Source organism: Sebastes umbrosus, chromosome 5 (genome assembly GCF_015220745.1).
Source record: "Sebastes umbrosus isolate fSebUmb1 chromosome 5, fSebUmb1.pri, whole genome shotgun sequence".
In the NCBI taxonomy this organism is placed as follows: domain Eukaryota; kingdom Metazoa; phylum Chordata; class Actinopteri; order Perciformes; family Sebastidae; genus Sebastes; species Sebastes umbrosus.
Genome location: NC_051273.1, coordinates 17,353,924 through 17,373,485, shown reverse-complemented (window position 1 = coordinate 17,373,485; position 19,562 = coordinate 17,353,924). Strand labels below are relative to the sequence as shown.

General features: G+C 41.1%; 1 protein-coding gene across 8 annotated transcripts in view; it reads right to left on the bottom strand.

Annotated features, from left to right (window-relative positions):
• Positions 1–4,327: 4,327 nt before the first annotated feature.
• Positions 4,328–19,562, bottom strand: part of ap3d1 (adaptor related protein complex 3 subunit delta 1) — a 32,898-nt gene continuing 17,663 nt past the window's right edge. For 2 of the 8 annotated variants that reach the window (XM_037769228.1, XM_037769221.1), the window contains 17 exons: positions 19,382–19,457; positions 19,005–19,204; positions 18,524–18,597; positions 18,182–18,205; positions 15,720–15,888; positions 15,358–15,501; positions 14,016–14,069; positions 11,683–11,796; positions 11,256–11,411; positions 9,934–9,981; positions 8,948–8,968; positions 7,999–8,188; positions 7,709–7,797; positions 7,171–7,256; positions 6,263–6,384; positions 5,963–6,042; positions 4,328–5,152 (listed from right to left, as the gene is read on the bottom strand). In XM_037769228.1, the coding sequence (XP_037625156.1) occupies positions 5,057–5,152; positions 5,963–6,042; positions 6,263–6,384; positions 7,171–7,256; positions 7,709–7,797; positions 7,999–8,188; positions 8,948–8,968; positions 9,934–9,981; positions 11,256–11,411; positions 11,683–11,796; positions 14,016–14,069; positions 15,358–15,501; positions 15,720–15,888; positions 18,182–18,205; positions 18,524–18,597; positions 19,005–19,204; positions 19,382–19,457 (1,743 nt within the window). In that variant the 3' untranslated portion in view covers positions 4,328–5,056. The remainder of the gene's footprint in view (positions 5,153–5,962; positions 6,043–6,262; positions 6,385–7,170; positions 7,257–7,708; positions 7,798–7,998; positions 8,189–8,947; positions 8,969–9,933; positions 9,982–11,255; positions 11,412–11,682; positions 11,797–14,015; positions 14,070–15,357; positions 15,502–15,719; positions 15,889–18,181; positions 18,206–18,523; positions 18,598–19,004; positions 19,205–19,381; positions 19,458–19,562) is intronic. The other 6 variants (XM_037769222.1, XM_037769223.1, XM_037769226.1 and 3 more) reach the window with 6 other exon arrangements.

Below are 19,562 nucleotides of genomic sequence, written 5' to 3'. Positions count from 1 at the left end.
ATGCCTGTATTTAACCTCTGTCTGAAACGCTCCGTTTTAGCGCGCTTTGACAGAATTGCAACAGAATTACATTGCTAGGCAACAGCTTGGGTCCATGTGTACTTCCTGTCAGCCTATGACATTCACATACACACTGCAACCAGGAATAAACTGTGACACATTTAGAATGTTTACGTTTAAAATTGTGTCACGGGTCTAAATATTGTATATTCGTGACATCACGAATGGGCAGAAATCCTGACAGCTTGTTTCAAATGCAGAGTTTCTGAATACTGGCTGTGTGGATTTCACTGTGGATTGAATGTTTTGATATTTTCACAGTATTTTTATAGGACTTAAGCCTGCTTTATAATAAAAAAACATGAAAATCTCACTTTTTTATAATATGGGACCTTTAAAGGCAGAGCTGTTCTGGAAGGAAAAAGATCATTTTAATATACATTTCATAATATGAACTTCCTACTATGGCCCTACTGATAAAAACTACTTTAAAAATAATCAAATGACAATATATCGGCCAATTGTAATTTTTAAGTCCTACACCACAATCTTGATCCCTTAGATTTTTTTCAAGACTTTTGACAAAGATACACTATTTGCTCAAAGTTACCGTTACCCAATATTATTGGGGTGTAGGGGTGCGGTATTGAGGTAACACTGTGTTTTTATTATGTCAATTTTGTGTCGAATTAATCACTTTTCTGTTGGTTTACATGCTATTTAGAGTTAGCTCTAACTAAATGCAATTTAGCCTAAAGATACTTATCTAAATTATTGAAATCAGCTGCACCTATATATTATCCGCGTGCCAAAATATACAACAAAGCTAAAAGTTTGCTTTTAATGACAACTCAGCAGACATTTCGCACAACAGTTGATGATGTGCTTTTATTTTGAAAGTCAACACAGGAAACGTAGTCCGTTAGCATGACAGTGATGCTAACGGAAGCTAGCATGTCTCCTCTTTCGGGTGTGTTGCTATCACACATAAACAAAAAGAGGGTCGGCTGAGCGACATTTGCGTTCAAATAAACTAGTTCTACATAAAGCTATAAAACCATAAAGCTGCGGCTTTGTTAGTTGAACTTTACTAAACTCAGCTGCTCGCTGTCAGTCAGTAAAGAGATCTTCTGCTGTCGCGCAAGGCTTTCTGGGAATTGAAGTTCAAAGCAATATATATTATTGTCTTTGATATTCAAGTGTTTATGTGCCAATAACAGCCTAAAAAACACACATAAAAATATTAAAAAAACATTATACCGCCTCCACACGCGCACATGCACACATGCTATTCTGATTTAAAAGTACTCCTGCTGGTTTACAAAGCACTACATGGTTTAGGGCCAAAATACATTTCTGAACTTCTGCTATGTTATGAACGATCCAGACCTCTCAGGTCATCTGGATCAGGTCTGCTTAGTGTCCCCAGAGTCACAATTAAACATGCAGAAGCAGCGTTCAGTTTTTATGCACTAAATATTTGGAACAAGCTCCCAGAAACCTGCAAGACCAACTCCAACCATGAGTTCTTTTAAATCAAAGCTTAAAACTTTCCTGTCTGCGCAGGATCTTATACTGCACTAGAGCTTTTACTCATGTGTTATATTCTATTTTAGCTTCTATCCTAGCTTTCATTTTTAGCTTGTTTTTATCTTCTAATCTTTTTATAGCTGTTTTAATTATGTCTTAATGTTCTTTTGCACTTTGTCACAATGTTCTTGAATGTTTATGTAGAGCATTTTGAATTGCCCTGTTGCTGAAATGTGCTATACAAATAAAGCTGCCTTGCCTTGCCTTGCCTACCCCTCTGCTCACACAGATTTATTCAAAATGTTGGTATATGTGGGTGTTTATTGGTTCACTGTAACACAAAAAAAAGACTACAGCAGCTTCTTACGGCCTTTATTTTTAATTTGGGTGGACTTTCTTTTAAAGGGAATGTAGATAATTTATGTTGTCCCCTTTAAAACATTTTACATTGTACAGCTTGATAATGGAATATGGAGAGAAATAAAAAGACAGGACCTTCCAAAGTCAGAGTCATACGAGAGTATATTTCAATGTCACTAGCCAAACTTGGTAAAATAACTCACTACAACTGAACCAATAGAGAATTAAGACAGAGTGGGTTGCCTCTCAGTACACTGCTTCACGTGACCTCTTCTACTCAACTTCTTATAGGGAGCCCCATGCCCTCAAGTGTCATGACACCAAACATAACCCCCTTCCTTCCGGTGTTTAATAATTTAAAACATTCAACGATATCACTTTTTTTTTTTTTAATTGTCTGAACTTAGAATAGATAAAAACACAATACCATCAAAAATAGAGAATGGTCAAGTAAACTTCATAAAAAAAACTATAAAGAAACAAAATGGAATGACAAGTTTTTCTTTGTGTAAGCATGGAAATGGAACAGAAAAAGGGAAATAAAAAGTTGTACATTCCTAATCATGCAATATACAAATTTTAATCAAATAGTATGCACATGAAAATGATCAGAATCAGGACAATGTATGATTAGGGGAGTTGTTTTCTCTTATATCAGTCGTTTTCAGGAACAGGGAATACATACATACTTATTTTCTATTGACATTCCTGAAATACAGCGGATCACTTCTGTATTCAGACTCTATGACTGGACAGAAGATCTCGTGGAATGGCTGACCTGATCTTCAGGTCACAGACATTATCATAGTCGTTATCTACAATAGCAGACAGATATGAAGAGGGCCTTACCAGTATATATGATCACAGACGCTACCAAGTCAGTTTTTATCTTGCTACTACAAGGTTAAGTCGTGCTGGACCGGGTAGTGACTTCAGACATGAATGACACAAACTAAAACATCAAGTACCTCTGAGAGAGCTCTTTTAAAAAATGGCCATTCATGTTCATCATAACAAGTCAATGTACAAGAAAGTGGAAAGGCAGTTTTCTGAAGGGAAATGAAACATTGGGGTTTATCTGGGTACACACGCCGGGTGGGTGTACAGCCAAACCCGGAGTGCAGCTACTGTGGTGCAAACGTCAACGTGGCACAGACGTAAATGTCTCACATGATTTCAAAATAAGACAGACAAAAGTGCACTCTGCTGTCGACAGAGCGGACGCTTCCTTACATCGGAAGCTACGTTGCCTAATACTGATTGAAAGGGAACCATTGACCGCTTAACAGTCTCTGCTTACAGAGAGAACAACCTGGAGGGTTTAAAATAAAAAGACAGGTTGATAGTGTAACTTTGTTGTCCCTTAGCCAGTCATATTTCCAGAGAAATGAGGCAGGGCAGTGATGTAACATAGGCAGCTCTCTTCACGGCAGATTATTCTGTCACTAATGGTGCCTTCAAATGGAGTTGTGTTTACCGTGTTCACGAGAAGAACGCCCCCCCTCTTGCATTGTAAAATTTCTGAAAGCTTTGAGTTCACTAATTTTGACGTGTTGTCAGAAAAGGCAGAGGCCATGGAAGCTCATTTTTCGGTGTATAATAAGTAAATATATTGAAATATTATATGTCTGAGGGTAAATGGTGATATTTCCTACAGCCTCATCTTTTTCCTCTGTCATTATGCCTTTGCATTTCCTGCATTATGTTACCCACTTGCTAGCTTGCTAAATTATTAGCCTTTGTGGCTTCTAGACGCCGACAGTAACGTTAATACTGCCGTTGCTTAGCAGCGGTGTTCTCACGACTTAACCACTTGAACGCCAAGCATATCGTGCACACGACTTCCCATTCCTGTGTAAACACAAGCTCATTTGAAGGCACCATAACTTGACCACATGGTGACACAAATGAGGACCCTCAGCACCGTAGCAGTTTCATAGAAATAACCGTATCCTTTTGTGTATTACAGTAATATAACATCTTCTATACAACTAACCATCTGTGACTTCAAGAGGAGGCTGATAAAACGGTGGCACTGGCCTGTGGTGAAATAGAAATCACACATTACACTGTACACTTCTACTCTGGAGTTTCATTCAATCATTTGTATTCTATCCTGCCTTCAAATTAATCTTTGATTTGAGAAAGGAATGATATGTTGGAAGTTCAGGGGCGCAGATATACTGGGGAGGGGAGGTGGGGCTCTACATGACTCATGAAGCGCTGGACTGCACAGCTAAAGGCACAGAGCAAAACCACTGATCTACTGTACAAATCACCCGTAGTGCCACACAAGGATTGTGTGTTGAACTAACACTAGCAGATCTGCTCTGAGCCTAAAGGCGAGTAGGGCAAGTTTAAAACCGGTGCCTTATACGCAGCTGTGGTTTCATCTCTGCCCTATTCTCACTACAGGTTAGAGTCCCCATTTTTCCAGCTGGGACCAATCCGAGAAAGAGTCAGTCACAAGGTTTTTCCAGGCCTACAAAGCCGAGCAGCACACACACTGATGTTTAGTGGGCAGAAAGAATTTACACTGATGTTTAGTGGGCTGAAAGAAGGGGACGAAAAAAAGGCGCAGACAGGTTTCAGACAACAACAAAAAAAAAGAGACAAAACAAACAAAAACAAACCAAAGACAAAAAAAAACTTCAAAAACAGTAAAATCACAATTCAACCATCAACAGCAAAAGTCCAGTTACATTACATGACTGTCACAGACTGAAATGCCGACAGAGTGGAGGGTACAGGGGAAAGAGCGGAGGATGCAGGGGCATCCAGAAAACAGGAGCTCAGTACTGAGTCAGATTCAGGGAAGAACGGGGTTGGGGTTCGTAAACCTTGAAGTAAAGATGAAAGTGCGTTGCAGAGAAGATGGCGCATGTACACAGTGAGTCTGTAAAACAACATCAAGTGTCGGGGAGTGACCGCAGAGCTCAGAGTGCAGCGGAGCAACAGAGTGAGGGACACTGAAGAAGAAGAAGAAGAAGAAGGAGGAGGAGGAGGAGGTAAGGGGATAGAAATCTTGCGAATCTGAGGACTAATAAATAGGGCGATACTGGAAGTGCCAGCCGCAGTGTTTCGTAACATGATTATGTTGTGTTTCAGCGAGGGAGGGAGGTGGCATGGAGGGGTCGGGGGGGCACCCTGGGGCTGTCGGACACAATCAGCACTGAGAGAAGGTCTGCTTGATCTCATCCAGCACATTCCCAAGCAGCGCCTGCTCGTCGCATTTAGCGTCAATGGACACTGTCTGACCAGACTGGGAGGGAGAGGGGAGGAGAGAGAGAGAGAGAGAGAGAGAGAGAGAGAGAAAATCAAGCTCACAATCTAAATAGTCCACCTTTTAAAAACACAATAACTGGGGATGAAAATCTAAATCACAGAGGATAAGGGAGGAATTTCAGTGACTACGTTTACATGCACAAAATATTCAGTTTCATGCCCTTATTCTGAAAAAGACAATATTCCTACTAAGCTGTTTACATGGCTAATGAAAATGAATACTTCACTTATATTCCAGTTTACATGCAGCTGTGAATACTCTGATTAATGTAACCGGTGGCGGGACTTGTTCGACCGCGCAGACAAAGCCTCCCTGTTTCATTCCTTCAACCACCTTCTTGAAAAGGTCAGCATTGTGATATTTGCGCATATCCAAATACCTGTTGATATCCAAGTCTTTCATAAAGTTTAAGAGTAGGCGTGTTTCTCCTTCTGACCTGAAATGTGGGCTTTTCTTTTGGGCATGCATCTCTGCAAACTGTCGGCTAGTTGGTTTGTGTACAACGCACAGAGCTGGCCGTAAACAGGCGTAAAGAGGCCGTGTGTCGCAAACTGACGTAAAAACCCCAATCAAGACACACATTCTGAATGTGCTGTATAAACGTCCTAAAACCTGAATAATATCAGCATATCCCACGTCTTAATCGGAAAAAGCTCTATCCGGCCTAATTCAGAATATTCAACGGAATATGTGGTTTACATGACCCGTATCAAATTCACATATTGTCATATTTGTAATAATACTGGAATATTTAGTGCATGTAAAAGTAGTCAGTGGTTCACTCACAGTTTTGACCAGCAGACAGACGTGGTGACCCTGGATAGACCTGCTGTACATGGAGGCACAGGAGTCGATCCTCTCCACAACTAATCCAACAAGACAAAAACAACACAAGTGTCAGAAACACTCTGCATGCAACCATATGAACCAATCTGATTGATTCTTTACCTAGCTTACTAAATCAGCACAATCGCTCGCTGCAAGTTAAAGCTCACCGTCACAGAAACATACTAAACTTTCAAATACTTCCCTACGATGGTCATAAATTCCTGACAAACACTGTATTGTTGAATTCTGCACACGTACCAGAGAAATGGTGGTGGAAGCAGATCCTGGCCAGTAGGTGGTGGAAGGGCATGCTGACTCCCTCCAGTTTGAGAGAGCTGCACTTCAGGTCGCCCGACTCAAGCAGCTTTGCAAACGCATCACTGGCCAAACAAAACAAAAAGAAACTCCGTTTGTCATGTTTTCGTCAAGGAGAAATTACAAAGAGCTAAGACAGCCCAGAAACTAACTAACTAAACCTTTATTACATTTATTATGGATGGTCATGGTCCCCAGACGATAAGCTGCATCATATGTACAATATTATCAATGGGTATGCTCCTCAATATTTGTGTTCTCAGATAACAGTGGTCCATACTCAGCATAATGACATAATACCATTAGGCCAGTGGGTGTTCATGTAAAGTGCCTCGAGTAAAAAATGTAGCCAGAAGTTCCTTTTTTTTTTACACTGGTGCCACGTCATGGAACAGAACAGCCTTCCGCTACACATCAAGTCTTTAAATATGAGAGGGGCTCATAGAAGTCAGGTTAGGGCTTTTCTTTGGAACAAGGTAAAAGATTTATAGTGAAATTTGCAATGTCTGTTATTTTAGCTGTCCTTGTTTTTGTTGTGGGAGTTATTTTGTGTTTTTCTTGAATTGTGGTGACGTGTTTTGGGATTTCAGGATTGTTTTTGTCTAGTTTTTCTGTTGAATGTGTTGTGTTCGTTGTGTTTTCTTTGTCTTCTAACATCTTGGGACCATGTTGGAAATAAGTGTTTTCACTTTAACATGTTATCCTTTGGATATTTTTTGTTTTCTTTGTCTGATAATCCATTATTAAAATCAATCATTCAATCAAAAAAAATTAAAAAAAAAAAAATATCCCTGTAGTTTTCCAGCTTCCACCTGTGGGTTGTAATGTGGTGTGAAACTTAATACACCAACCTGTAGCAAGGTGTAGTGATTAGGTAGGATGTGCAGGTAAAGTGCAGTTTGAAATCCAGTTTCTCATGAGTGGAGGAATCCTCAGTCTGTGGGAACACAACAACAACAAACATAATAATCAATTAGAAAGTAACGTGGCACTTTAACGATTCTCTTTTGACCTGCGGGACCTGTAGAGAGATCTGGGTGAAGGGTTAGTGACCAAAATGAAGCCTGGATCTCGTTAGGATTCCTTGTCTCGCTGAAGTACACAGCTCCTCTATTACTACGCCACCCTGTTGCCCCCATGATGGTTTTGACACAAGTGGAATCAACAAAATGGGAAAAATTACTTTAAATATCCAACCATTTTGCTTTATGTTTGACATGTTGGGGATGGCAGCAGCAAAATAAAAAAATAAAAACAAAAAGTGGAGAATATCAGAGCATTTAAAAAATGAATATAAACAGTTTAACAACATATGATACCAAACAAATTATGTTTGGTGAGTGGATTTCTTGCCAATTTTTGTGTGTATGTGTGTGTTTTCCTTCAGACCTTTACTATGAAGGTGAGTGTTCCCTTCAGTTTCTGAGGCATTACGATGCTCTGCATGGTGAAGACAAATCGCGCCTCATTGGACACCCCTGAAGCACAAGAGAAAAGTACACAGCTAAGTAATCAGACTTAACAAAACTTCCCATAGTGAGGTTTGAAATAGACTGAGGGTCATTACAATGAGGTACACACCACATTAGAACACTAACAGTGAACACAATGACTCTACACATAGCACAGAAATCTGTATGTTGTGTATTCGTATTGTTTAGTGAAAGATAATCACTGACCAGGTGGAAGTTGGAAGGGGACGGTGAGGCCATCATGTGGACCCGACCCCTCTGGCCTCTGCAGCTTGGAGTTGAGAGAGTCCATGACGTTGAACTCCATCGCTTTGAGGAAGCTCTCACACTTGTTTTCAAATATAACAGACACCACCACCTGACTGCCGTCCTGCAGGTTTCCCTGGATGTCGTTCTCCTTTTTGGGAGGAAAAGAAAGATTTTTTTTTATTATTAAATACATTTATTTGCTCCAGGAAAGACTGTTCAAACTCAAGCCGTTCCTTGTATTTCACCGAGCGATGATTATTTAGAGAAGACATACAGTAAACACAGCAAATCTTGATCCAGAAACTAAAGCTGCACAATTAATCGAAAAATCAATCGCGATCACGATTTTGGCTTCCAACAATTAAATGAACACGATTGCCTGCGATATTGATGTCCGCTCATAGAAAACGCTGCTGCATATCAAATCAAGCGCTTCCGAAATGATGTGATCTCACAGAAATACGTGACATGACTACAACCTCTTCACGGCGCATTAATGTGGTGGCAGGGAACGTGTTAAAATTACGTGCTGCCACCACGGCTGGTATGTGTGTGTCTGAGAGAGAGACAGAGAGGAGAAGAGGCAGTGGACAATAACACGCAATGTTTAAAATCAATGAAAAATTGTGATCTCAATATTGATTAAAAAAAATAAAAAAATCAGGATTGTCATTTTGGCCATAATCGTGCAGCCTTTAACCATAACCCCAACACCGAAGCACACATTGCTGTTTCCAAGAAACCAGTCTGAGCACAAGGAGAAAATCACAAGGACAGAATCATACTCAGAAAGGTTTACGTAGTCTGCCTCGGAGGCCGGTCCGTGAAGAGCAACAACAACAGAGAGAAACACATCTAGAGAGAAGTTTTAATAATATTCTGTCACTGACAGAACTTTAACCAGTACCTTATCAGCATCCTCCATCATCTTTAAAGAGAGGAGAGAAAAGGAGACGATCTGCATACATTCTTTGTTTTCCTGCTACTGCTGTCTTCAATAACTTTCACATTAATATCAACAGCCTAAACATGAGCATGATCGTTTCCACTTTTGTACTGTGCAGAGGACAGTTAGAATTTGCTCAATGTGAAGGGGGAAATGCAGGATTTTCCATAACCTGGATCTTATTATTAGTAACAACATTTTACTTATTCATTTTATTACAGAGATATGCAGTGAGACAGCAACACGACACAACAACGGAGTCAATTAAGGGCAAACATCCCATGAGGTCAATCACGTGATCAAACACGTTTCCCCTTCTCAGTGCGCAAATCTATTCATCATCAATCTATATTATGAAGTGAATTAAATAATGTAAACATGATTAAATTAGATTGACAAAGAATGCCCAATACAATCTGATAATGGGGCTGCAACTAACATTTATTTTCATTATCAATTAATTATTTTCTAGATTAATCAATTGGTTTATAAAATTTCAGAAAATAGTGAAAAATGTCCATCCCAGTTTTTTAATGTCCAAGGTGATATTTTTAAATGTCTAGATATTTCAGTTTAGTATGATATAAAACAGAAAAGCAGGAAAATCGCCATATTTTGAGAGGCTGAAAACAGCATCTTCTGATATTTTTACATGAAAAATTACTTTAACGATTAACCGATTATCATAATAAAATAGTAGTAATAACAGGGGATTATTGTTCTCGATCGACAAATCGTTGCAGCTCTATTTGATAATGTTGGACATATTTATGTGGTGCATGGTGTGGTGGTGTAGGGGGAGTATGAATATGGCTTTAGATATCATGAATTTAATTAGTGAATTAAATGTTATTGAGGCCAAATATAAGATGATGAATAAAAAAAACAGAATTTTCCAAGCCCAGTAGTAGAAGTCCCTCCTTCAGCAGTATCTCGCCATCACTCACCATCTTGATGTAGGAGTTCTCAGCCAGCAGGCAGTAATTGGACATGGGCTGAAAGGAGAGAAGAGCTCAGGTCAGATGAGGCGTTCTCTGTCACTCTGTATGCTAACTAGGCAACAGGAGCTGGTTCACACACTGTGTATGTGTGTGTATGTGTGTGTGTGTCTGCAGCAGTCAGGGGGTTCAAACAGTGGAGCCAAGAGGCACAGATCAGAATGATGATAAATTATACTGCCTAAATGCAGCTTCAGGTTATTAAAGGTCAGTGACTTGTTTTTCACTCAATGCATAAAAGCAGAGTTCTCTCACATTTTTACCGATGAATTTTCATAAACTTAATATTTTACCCCATTTCCATGACTTTATTTGAGTAGTTTAAAATAGGTTGGCCTATACATAGACTGTATATAAGAAGTGGACGTAGTCACCGTGACGTCACTCATTGGTTCGCGGACTGCCGTTATTAAGCCCCGAGTTCAGCATTTTGGCCGTTGCCAGCTTTGTTTTTGGCCGTCAGGTGGAGCTAAGTACTACCGAATGCTGAATAAGACATTTTTAGGTGACCAAAATGTTTCAATTAACCTTCATGAACTGAAAACACACTGTGAAAGGGTTAAATTTGTGAAACGAAAACAGGGACAACTCCCGGACAATGCCGCGGTAGTGACCTGTCAATCATAAAGGTAGCATACTCTGCTTTATGGTCTATCTGACTCTAAATGGGACCATAAGTTACTTAATGAACATCATGCTGTATTGAAGAAGACTTGAAACTAGTGATTGAGACCATAAACTCATGTTTACAATGTTTACTGAGGTAATAAATTAAGTTAGAAGTAGGGTCATTTTCTCATAGACTTCTATACAATCAGACCTCTTTTTGCAACTTGAGCGCCCTTTTGGTTGTGTTGTTGCATTTTCCCTTTATCATGGCTGACCAGAGCCGCTTCCTCCATGCTGCCAACTTCAAACTTTACGGCGATCTCTTAGATCTGTAGTGAAATGAGGAGGTATTGTATAGATTACTCCTCATTTCCACTTCATGAATCAGCTGTTCCTAGTCCACTGCGGCGCTTTAAGCGAGCGACAGGAATAAATAGAAACAGGTCGTCTCACTAAAGTTAAGCTCAAAACGCAACGCTTCGAGGCTCGCGGACAGTTAAGACACGGTGTCATGGACATAATGCGCAATTGTGTTTTTTTAGAACGAATATTCAAACTTGGTAAATTTTGACAGCCCCAATGGGAACCCTGTAAAATAAAAAGATGCAATGCTCAACTTCTGCTTGAGGTTAGGCAGTTAAACGCTGATGACAAAGACTGACCGGCAGAGGCTCTTCGTCCTCCACAGTGCCATTCTGCACCGACTCCTCTCCACCTCCGTCACTGTGGTGATGATGGTGATGATGCTTCTTCTTCTTTTTCTTCTCCTTCTCCTCCTTTTCCTTTTTCTGCTTTTTCTTCTTGTGTTTGGAGGACTTCTTATCATTGAAAAACCCCACAAGGAAGATAAAGAGACAATTTATTAGAAATTCTTGAGGCTGAGTTGGTAATGAAACATGGTTCCTGGTAGGAATATTCCTCCAGAGACCACATAACAACTGGCAGGTCTGTGGTACATCATTTACACAAACGTGTGAGGATAAGAGCTGATAATGTGCTGCATCCTGTCAGGTCATTGTGAACTGGAATCTCTTGCAGCGCAGCCAAACTTTCTACTTCGCAATTATCGCATCATCAGTGGTGACTCACAGTCTCCTCCGGCTCGGTGTCTTTGGGCTCGTCGGGCTCGGATGCTGGCGTCGTGCCAGAGGCCGCCTCAGGCACGGGGGCTGCTTCTGCTGCTGCTGCTACTGTTGCTGCTTCCTGTTCACAGACACACCACCACAAAAACAAAAAAAGGCATTAGCAGCAAGCAACCGTAGCGTGTAACACATAAGAGTAGTGTTTACCGCGTTGGTGTTGATAGAGATTAAGTGAAGTTAGGTGCACTCATTCATAAGAAAAGTCATTCGTGATCAGCTGCAACCTACGAGCTCTGTGATACCACAAACCTGATGTGCTAAACCGAGTGCATCACATGCAAGACTACTAACCAGCCAAATGAGCTAAACTTCAAAAGTGCCTGTCTGAGAAACCAACAAGTATGTCATGTCTATAAGTATCTGTGCAAGTATCTGTGCATGTGCAGTGGCTTTGTTGTGGGCTGTTGGATCAGATTAAAGACACTGATTTACAGGATCCTTGTCAGCCTACATTTATGCTATTGGAAGCTCCCTATTGGTCAAAATCTGATCTCTTATGCTACTGTGACAACCGATACGAAAACAAGTCTTCCACATAGACATGTCGAGGCGTGTCTTTTGAGGGTAGCGTTTCTAGGTCAGAAGTGTTTTTTACTTTAGGGCTGACAGCTCACATGATTAAAAACTAAATTCCTCAAATCAAAAAAGAGCTCAAATGCCTGACAGGCCTGGTTTTCACATACCCAATATCGACAGATGAGAAGGTATGGAAGGAACAAAACAATGTCGGTGCTAACATCCGTGTTAAATGTCACAAGCTATCTGGTACGGTTAAAGGAATAGTGTGACATTTTAAGCTTGGCATATGCTGTACGGGTTTGAAAGCTCCAAGGCAGATAAAGTTTGTTTGCTAGCAGAGGGCTGTACGGGTCACAATGCTTACAAGGCAGAAACGTGCTGCCTTGATCATCTGTGCCATCCTGTCTGCTGAAACATCTAAAAAAAAAAAAGGAGAGGGGTCGGTGTATATGGACTCGCAGGTAGCTAGGAAGACGTGGACAGTATGGCTTGTCTATTTTGCAGAGAGAATTTGAGGTAAGCTTGCTACGTTTTACGAGCTATATCTATTATAACCTACATTGTTATCTTGATAACGGGACATTTTTTCTGGAAAAATCCAATGGTTGTGACGTTATGCGTGCTCGCGACTGACTTTACTCTCTTCAGCTCTCAATGTTCGGTTAGAAATGGAGTCCGCAAACGCCAACAAACAACCAGCCTCCACCACAACTCAGACTCCAACACAAACTCCACGGAAGCACAACAAAACCAACGTTATATCTAGTTAAGCCCGTGTTGCAAAACAGGAATGTGACCGACGTCGGGGGGAAAACTAGGATCAACATCGGCCGGGCCTTCGATTCATGGAGGGACCTCCGTTTGGTTTTGGGTATCAAAACAGACCCAGAGCTGGCAAAATTCCTATTGGACAGGTAGCTAACATTACTGCCAAGAAAGAGAAATATATAATGATATTGTGGTTTTAGCTGTCGATCACGTTCTGTCTTGTGTGTGCTCGTTCGCGTCTACATAGTGCGAGCACAAGCGCGGGCAACAGGACGCTGACTGTCTTTACTTAATGGCCACAGGTGTCACTGTTAACAAGCAATTTCTGATTCTTACATAGAGCCCCTTTAACGCCACCCGACTTCTAGGACTTCTTTTTGGAATGTTTGTAAATTATGTTTTCTGTCTCTCTGTGTGCAGTTGTGATACTCAAAAGGTCAAAACGGAGACAATGACGAGCACGACCCCACATGTGATCACGGCGGAAGCAGTCAAGAGGACACGTGGTGACGTGGTGGCGACAGGAACACAAAGAAACTGACTCCAGGCCACATTCCAGGGAACCTCAGAAAACCTCCGCTCACTCCTCACCACCACCATCACCACCAACACGACAATAACAACAACATCTACTTTGACCTCAAGACCGACACGACACCCAGCGAGCAAAAACAAAAAGCTGAGGAAGAGAACCACCGGCATTGTGAGACAAATACACAAACATACATACAGACATGCTGGAAAACAGAGGAAGGCTGGAGAATGAGAGAGGAAAGTGTTAGGTGACCTGTGAAAGAGAGGAAGTCGTGTCAAAAAGATGAGGTGCTGAAGATGTGAAAATAAAACAAGTGATCCAAATCAAAAGAGAGAACATGTGGCGAAAACCAACATATGAAGTAGATCAATAAAACATGGGAGTTATGAAAGAGGAAAGTATAAACTGGAGAGATAAGAGGGAGAGAGGGGAAGGGGTGGGGGGGGGGGTGACTCAACCTGGGTGTTAGAGGGCACTGGAGCGTTTGAGAGCCAGAAATCCAGATCCGATACCTAGAAGAGGGAGGGAGGGAGAGGAGTGCGAGGAGGTGAGAGGGGCGAGGGCCAAACAGGTTCTGTATCTTTCTACTATTCATGAAAATGGATACAGAGATTACACTGTTCTATTTCATGAATAAATCAAGTATTTGGCAAGAGGCTGCGCAGTCAGCTACGAGGAAACTGATACTTGATCACTAAAGCTGATTGAAAGACGGGCCTGGGAGGAAGCAATGGAAGCGTTGAGTCAATGAAAATGATCAAAGATATCTGTGTGAGTGTAACCTTTTAGCAGAAAGTGAGACTACATATAAACATCAGACCGGCACATACGGGTACTTAACAAATAGTAATTTATACATATGTTTAATAATTACTTTCTGCGACCTTGCCTGAACCTGAGCGTTCATGATACCTTAATAAATGAAGGTTTATCGCCGTCACGTCCCTTCAGTCTTCCCCCGTCCAACACAGTGGCTGGATATTGCTTATCCAGACATCTCTACCTATTTGACTGAGTCACGTTGAGTGTTGTCTGTAAATAACCAAACCTGTTAACAGCCAACTGTTTGATCTATAGGCTGAGATTTAGTTGGTGACGACAGGTGACGATGCTGCTATAACGTTAATGTATGACTGTATTACTGCAGCAGCCTCCCACTCGAGCTGACGTTAGCTAGCCATGCTAGTCACTGTCACCAGCATCATTTAGCGATTTACCACACTGACAGTGAATATTCACGTATCGTATGTGCCTCAAATCTCAGTGTGAAAGCCTCGGTTAACCCGCTACACACAACAGCTTCTCGTCATCTTCTCTCCTGTGACGGCGAGTTTCTTTTCCCCGAATGGGAGCGCAGCCTCGGCGATGATGCGATGCTGGTCTGGTCTATAGCTTGGGGCCATAAAGCCTCTTTATTATATATTTTTTAGGACACAGCAGGAGAACAAATAGGAGATCAGCGTTTTGGGATTTATTGTTGGTGCAACCAACTACACAGCAACTTTTCGGCATAGCGTTATTACTATTACCGGTTTGTTTAAAGTAAAAGTTTGAAGACATGTTTCGACTTCTTCTGTTTACACTGTTACTGTCCATGAGGGATGCAGGACTGTTTGTGTGGTTATGCGAGCCTACTCTGGATGACATATTGCTGGTCTGATGTATATTGATGTTCCTAAACCATTTTTTAAATCATGAATTTTAGATCAGATTATTGAATCAGAATTCTGGGTCAAATCAGATATGAACTCTGTTGCTAGGTAAGAAACAGCCTCGCTCCACCCTTCTGTAAGGACGTACCTCAGCAGTGGTGGAGGTGGGCGGTGCAGCCACCTCACTGGTTTCTTCTGATTGGACCACAGGCTCGTCCGCCTGACCCCCGAGAAGATCCTCCCCCTTTTCTTCATGTTTGTGTTTCTTCTTCTTCTTCTCTTCTTTGCTCTTCTGCAAAAAAACCCCAAGAGAATAAATTCAGCTCTGTGTCACAACAAGGTTAAGAACCACAACCTCTGACTCATCACATCATAATGGTTGACAGTTCCTTGTTGTTTTACCACCCCCCGCGCTCAAACTGCTCCATAAATCTGATTTTCTGGTTTTTCATCAGCTAGACAGGATGAGGCGAGCGTGGTTTCCAGGAAGATGAGACATTTCACCCTCACCTTCCTGTCCCTGTCTTTATCCTTCTTCTTCTCTCTCTTTTCTTTGCTGCTCTTCTTCTTTGGCTCCTGTGAAGCGGCGCTCTCTGCGTCTCCATCTTCAGCTGGGCTCTTGAGAGCCTCTGCTGCACGATGTGACCTGACTGGTAGCTTCTCGCTGTCGGCAAGTGGCCTGGACAAAATGAAAATGCAGATTCTTACATTTTGACCTTGTTTAGATGAGCACTCACAGGGCGATTATGGTCCACCTGGAGTTAGTGCCGTTATCTGAAAAATACTTTATAACTTCATGACTGTTAGAAAAGGAGAACAAGGGTTGTAGGGTGCAGCAATGTACTGTATTTTCAGGCACATATTCTGCACTCTGCAGCAGCCAGATCTCATTCAAAGCGTTGCATTAAGCCATTCCTCTGGCAGAGCTAGAAGCACTGGAGCTTCCCAGACAGCTAGAAACTAAACCAATAAATTCCTCCATATTGAACTGATAACAGCTGTCAAGTTTATTCCTCCAAGCCCTGGCCCTTTAAAGCAATAACACATGCACTGCAGCCCCCTGCTGGTTATTCTCTAGAAAAGCGCAAATAATAATGCTTTTTTTATTTGTCTCTATTTTCAGTTTAGCTTTATTTAGTTTTAAAGATACATTTATTGTTTTTGTTTTATTTTTCTAGAAATAACTAGTTTTATTGCTTATTTTTTTATTATAATGAGTGACTCTTCCAGTAAATAGAAAGCCATGACAGAAATACATGTTCCACAGACAGTTTCCTCCATATGTTTACAATAATCTCTACTCTTCTTCATTTCTTAGTCATAAACATGAGTTCAACCTCATATACTATTAAAATAATTGTAAACTGTCTACCATAAATCATAGCAGTGATCTAAGGGCACATGTGCTTGTTATTTCTACCGAGGCCAGGCAAGGAGTATCCACTTAAAAAACAGCTGGTGAGAATTTGGAGGCATGGCTAGTCTGCCGAACTGAGGGGGATCTGGGAAATGTGAGCAAAAGGATTATAGTACCCAACCCCGGGATATGTCTCCTAAAAGCATATTGATGCAAGAAAAACAAGTGCAAAAATGCTTTTAGGAGCGTCTACCAGGAGGACGGGTATTGAAAAATGAAGTCCTGAGAACATCAGCAGCAGCCAGTAAAAAAAGTATCTTATTTATTTTTGTTTACTATGAAACAATGCAACTCTGATCGAAGAGATATTTTCTTTTAAAGGCGCTTTCACAAGCCAACATTTAGTCCGTTTTAATCAAACTCTGGTGTGGTTTGTTTGGGCGGAGGTGAACGTAGTAGTCGTACTTTGGTGCGGACCAAAACAACTGGGTTGAGACCGCTTGCGAACCAAAACGCAGGCTGCCTGTGTGGACATTTGTTGAGATGGACACAATTAAACAAAGGTTAACATGAGTGGGAGAGGTTTAACCTGGACTTCTGCAGAAGTCAGGTTAAGCTTACTTAATTTGTACCCATAGATAAAATTTGGTTTGCAGTAAAAAGACAAGGTATACAGACAACAGACAAACATGATAAAAAAGTGTTAAGACTCCACTGATCACTAAAAGCACTAAAATACAATGAATAAATATGAATAAATAAATAAGCAAGCGTTGCTTCTATAGCATCTGTACAGTGTTGCTACAACTTGTTCATCTGAGTGATGGCTGCTGGAACAAAGCTATTTTTATACCGCTTTGTGCTACACCTTAGGACACTAAGGTCTGATGTTTGCTTGACATCTGGGCTGAAGGGAACATACAGAATTTGATAAATGAAGTCCACAAAAATAGTGACGTTTATAAAGTCATAAATTGGAGGAGAAGGGGATTCGCGCGCACAGACGATCAGTGCTGAGTCAAAGTGAAAAAACTTCAACAGCAATATATCAAAGTCTGCGATTCCCTGCATAGAAGTGGCAGCTCTCCTGACGAGAAAGATAAATTGGCTCCTTTGTACATGCCCCTTTATTTGGCCCGCTTTAATTTGTGCACTGTGAAACCGAACCAGATTAAATAGAAAACAAACCAAAAGTATAAATTTCACTCTGATTCGGACTAGCCAAACGGACTATGGCTTGTGAAAGCGCCCTAAGATAATTCTTCTTCTTTGAAGGACAGAGCAATAGTAGAACAGTTTGTTTAGAAATAGAGTGATATGCTGCTGATATTGTCAAGCTTATATAAGTTAAAAAAAGAAGAAGCAGGGTAAGAGAAAGGGGATACCGAATATTAAACTAGGTCAAAGGCTACAATGAAAGATGGATATTAAAAATACTGGGAAAGAAGAGCAAAAAGGAGGGAGCAGGTACTGCAAACTCCAAATGAGGAGAGAACGGACAGCTATGTTAGTAAGAGAAGCAAGGCAGCTATTTAGAGAGAGAGAGAGAGAGAGAGAGAGAAAGACAATCCATGTACAGTCGGAGCCCAGGTCCTGCAGCTGGGGTGATACTCACCTGCGCCCAGCCATCTCCACCAAGCTGCCCACACAAAGAGGCAGTAATGGGTGTGTGTAGGCATAGAAAAGAGGAAGCAGAAAGAAGATGAGAGGGATTGAGAGGAGGGAAAGGGCCGAGTGTGACACTTACGGCCGGGAACGTCAAGAAATAATCAGACTGAGAAGATATATCCATATTAAAAAAAGTCAAAAGTTTAAAAAATCATCAAGTTTCAACGATTGATTGGCTCAGTCAGATATGTACATGATGGGTTTCAGGAAGCAACTTTAACATTATGTCAATAGTAAACTTTACACGAGTGTCTGAGAATAATAGTACATCTACAGAATGTGGACTCACTTGTCCAGGTCGATGTCCAGGGCTTTATGAGGGTCATTGGGATCTTTGTCATCATCATCACTGGGTAAGGCATTCTGAAGGAACGAGAGGGTGAAATCAATAAAACAGAGTTAATAACTTTCGAAGTAAATCTATACCCACAACACACAAAATGTGAAGCGATCTGTTGAGATATTGACTTCCAGTCTCAGAGCTGAGAACCCAATAGACCAAAGCAAACGATTATGGTATTCAATTCTGACTGAGTCCACATTTATACAGTTTCTCAGCTGGAATAATAACGGCATTATAATTCAGAGAGGAAAACTGATACATATTAAATCTTTTTACAGTAAATCCCAGTCTCATGTACAGTAGATTACGAATTACCAAAACTGTGAAATGTACAGAATTACATTGAAATCAAATGTATTTTATTACTATGACTCATGATGCATGTCAATTCAAAACTCATTATGATGTTGACACAGCTCCAGCGTACCTCTGGCATCTCCTCGGTAACTATGTCGACCATGTGCGCAGGCGTGATGTCCTCCTCGCTCTCTGGGCCCGAATCGTGTTTCTTCCCTCGCCCGCCGCGCTTTTCTTTCCTCTTCTTCTTCTCCTTTTTCTTCTTCTCCACTCTCTCTTTCTGCCGACGCTCCTCCTCCAGTTTCACGTACTGGTCAGACATAGGCAGGCCTGTGGGACAGAAAACAGCAACATGTATGATGTCATATTTTAATAATTAGACAGAAATAAAACAGAAAATACAGCAGAGAAGGCAAAACAGAAGAAAATTAAGAAACATTGCATATTTTGAACCTGAATCATGTGAAATGAGTGTTTTTGTGGTAAAGTTAAAACAGTGTGTGCTACCTGGGACTTTGAGAGGCACACTGAGGTCAATCTGCACCACTGGGATGTGTTCCACACCAGATACCTCCTGGTACACCTACACACAGGGGACAGGCATTTAAAACAGGACACAGGATGTTTGTTAGTGTATATGTAGAGATGTGCTTCTCAAGGTCAAAGAAAACAGTTGATGGTGTATATC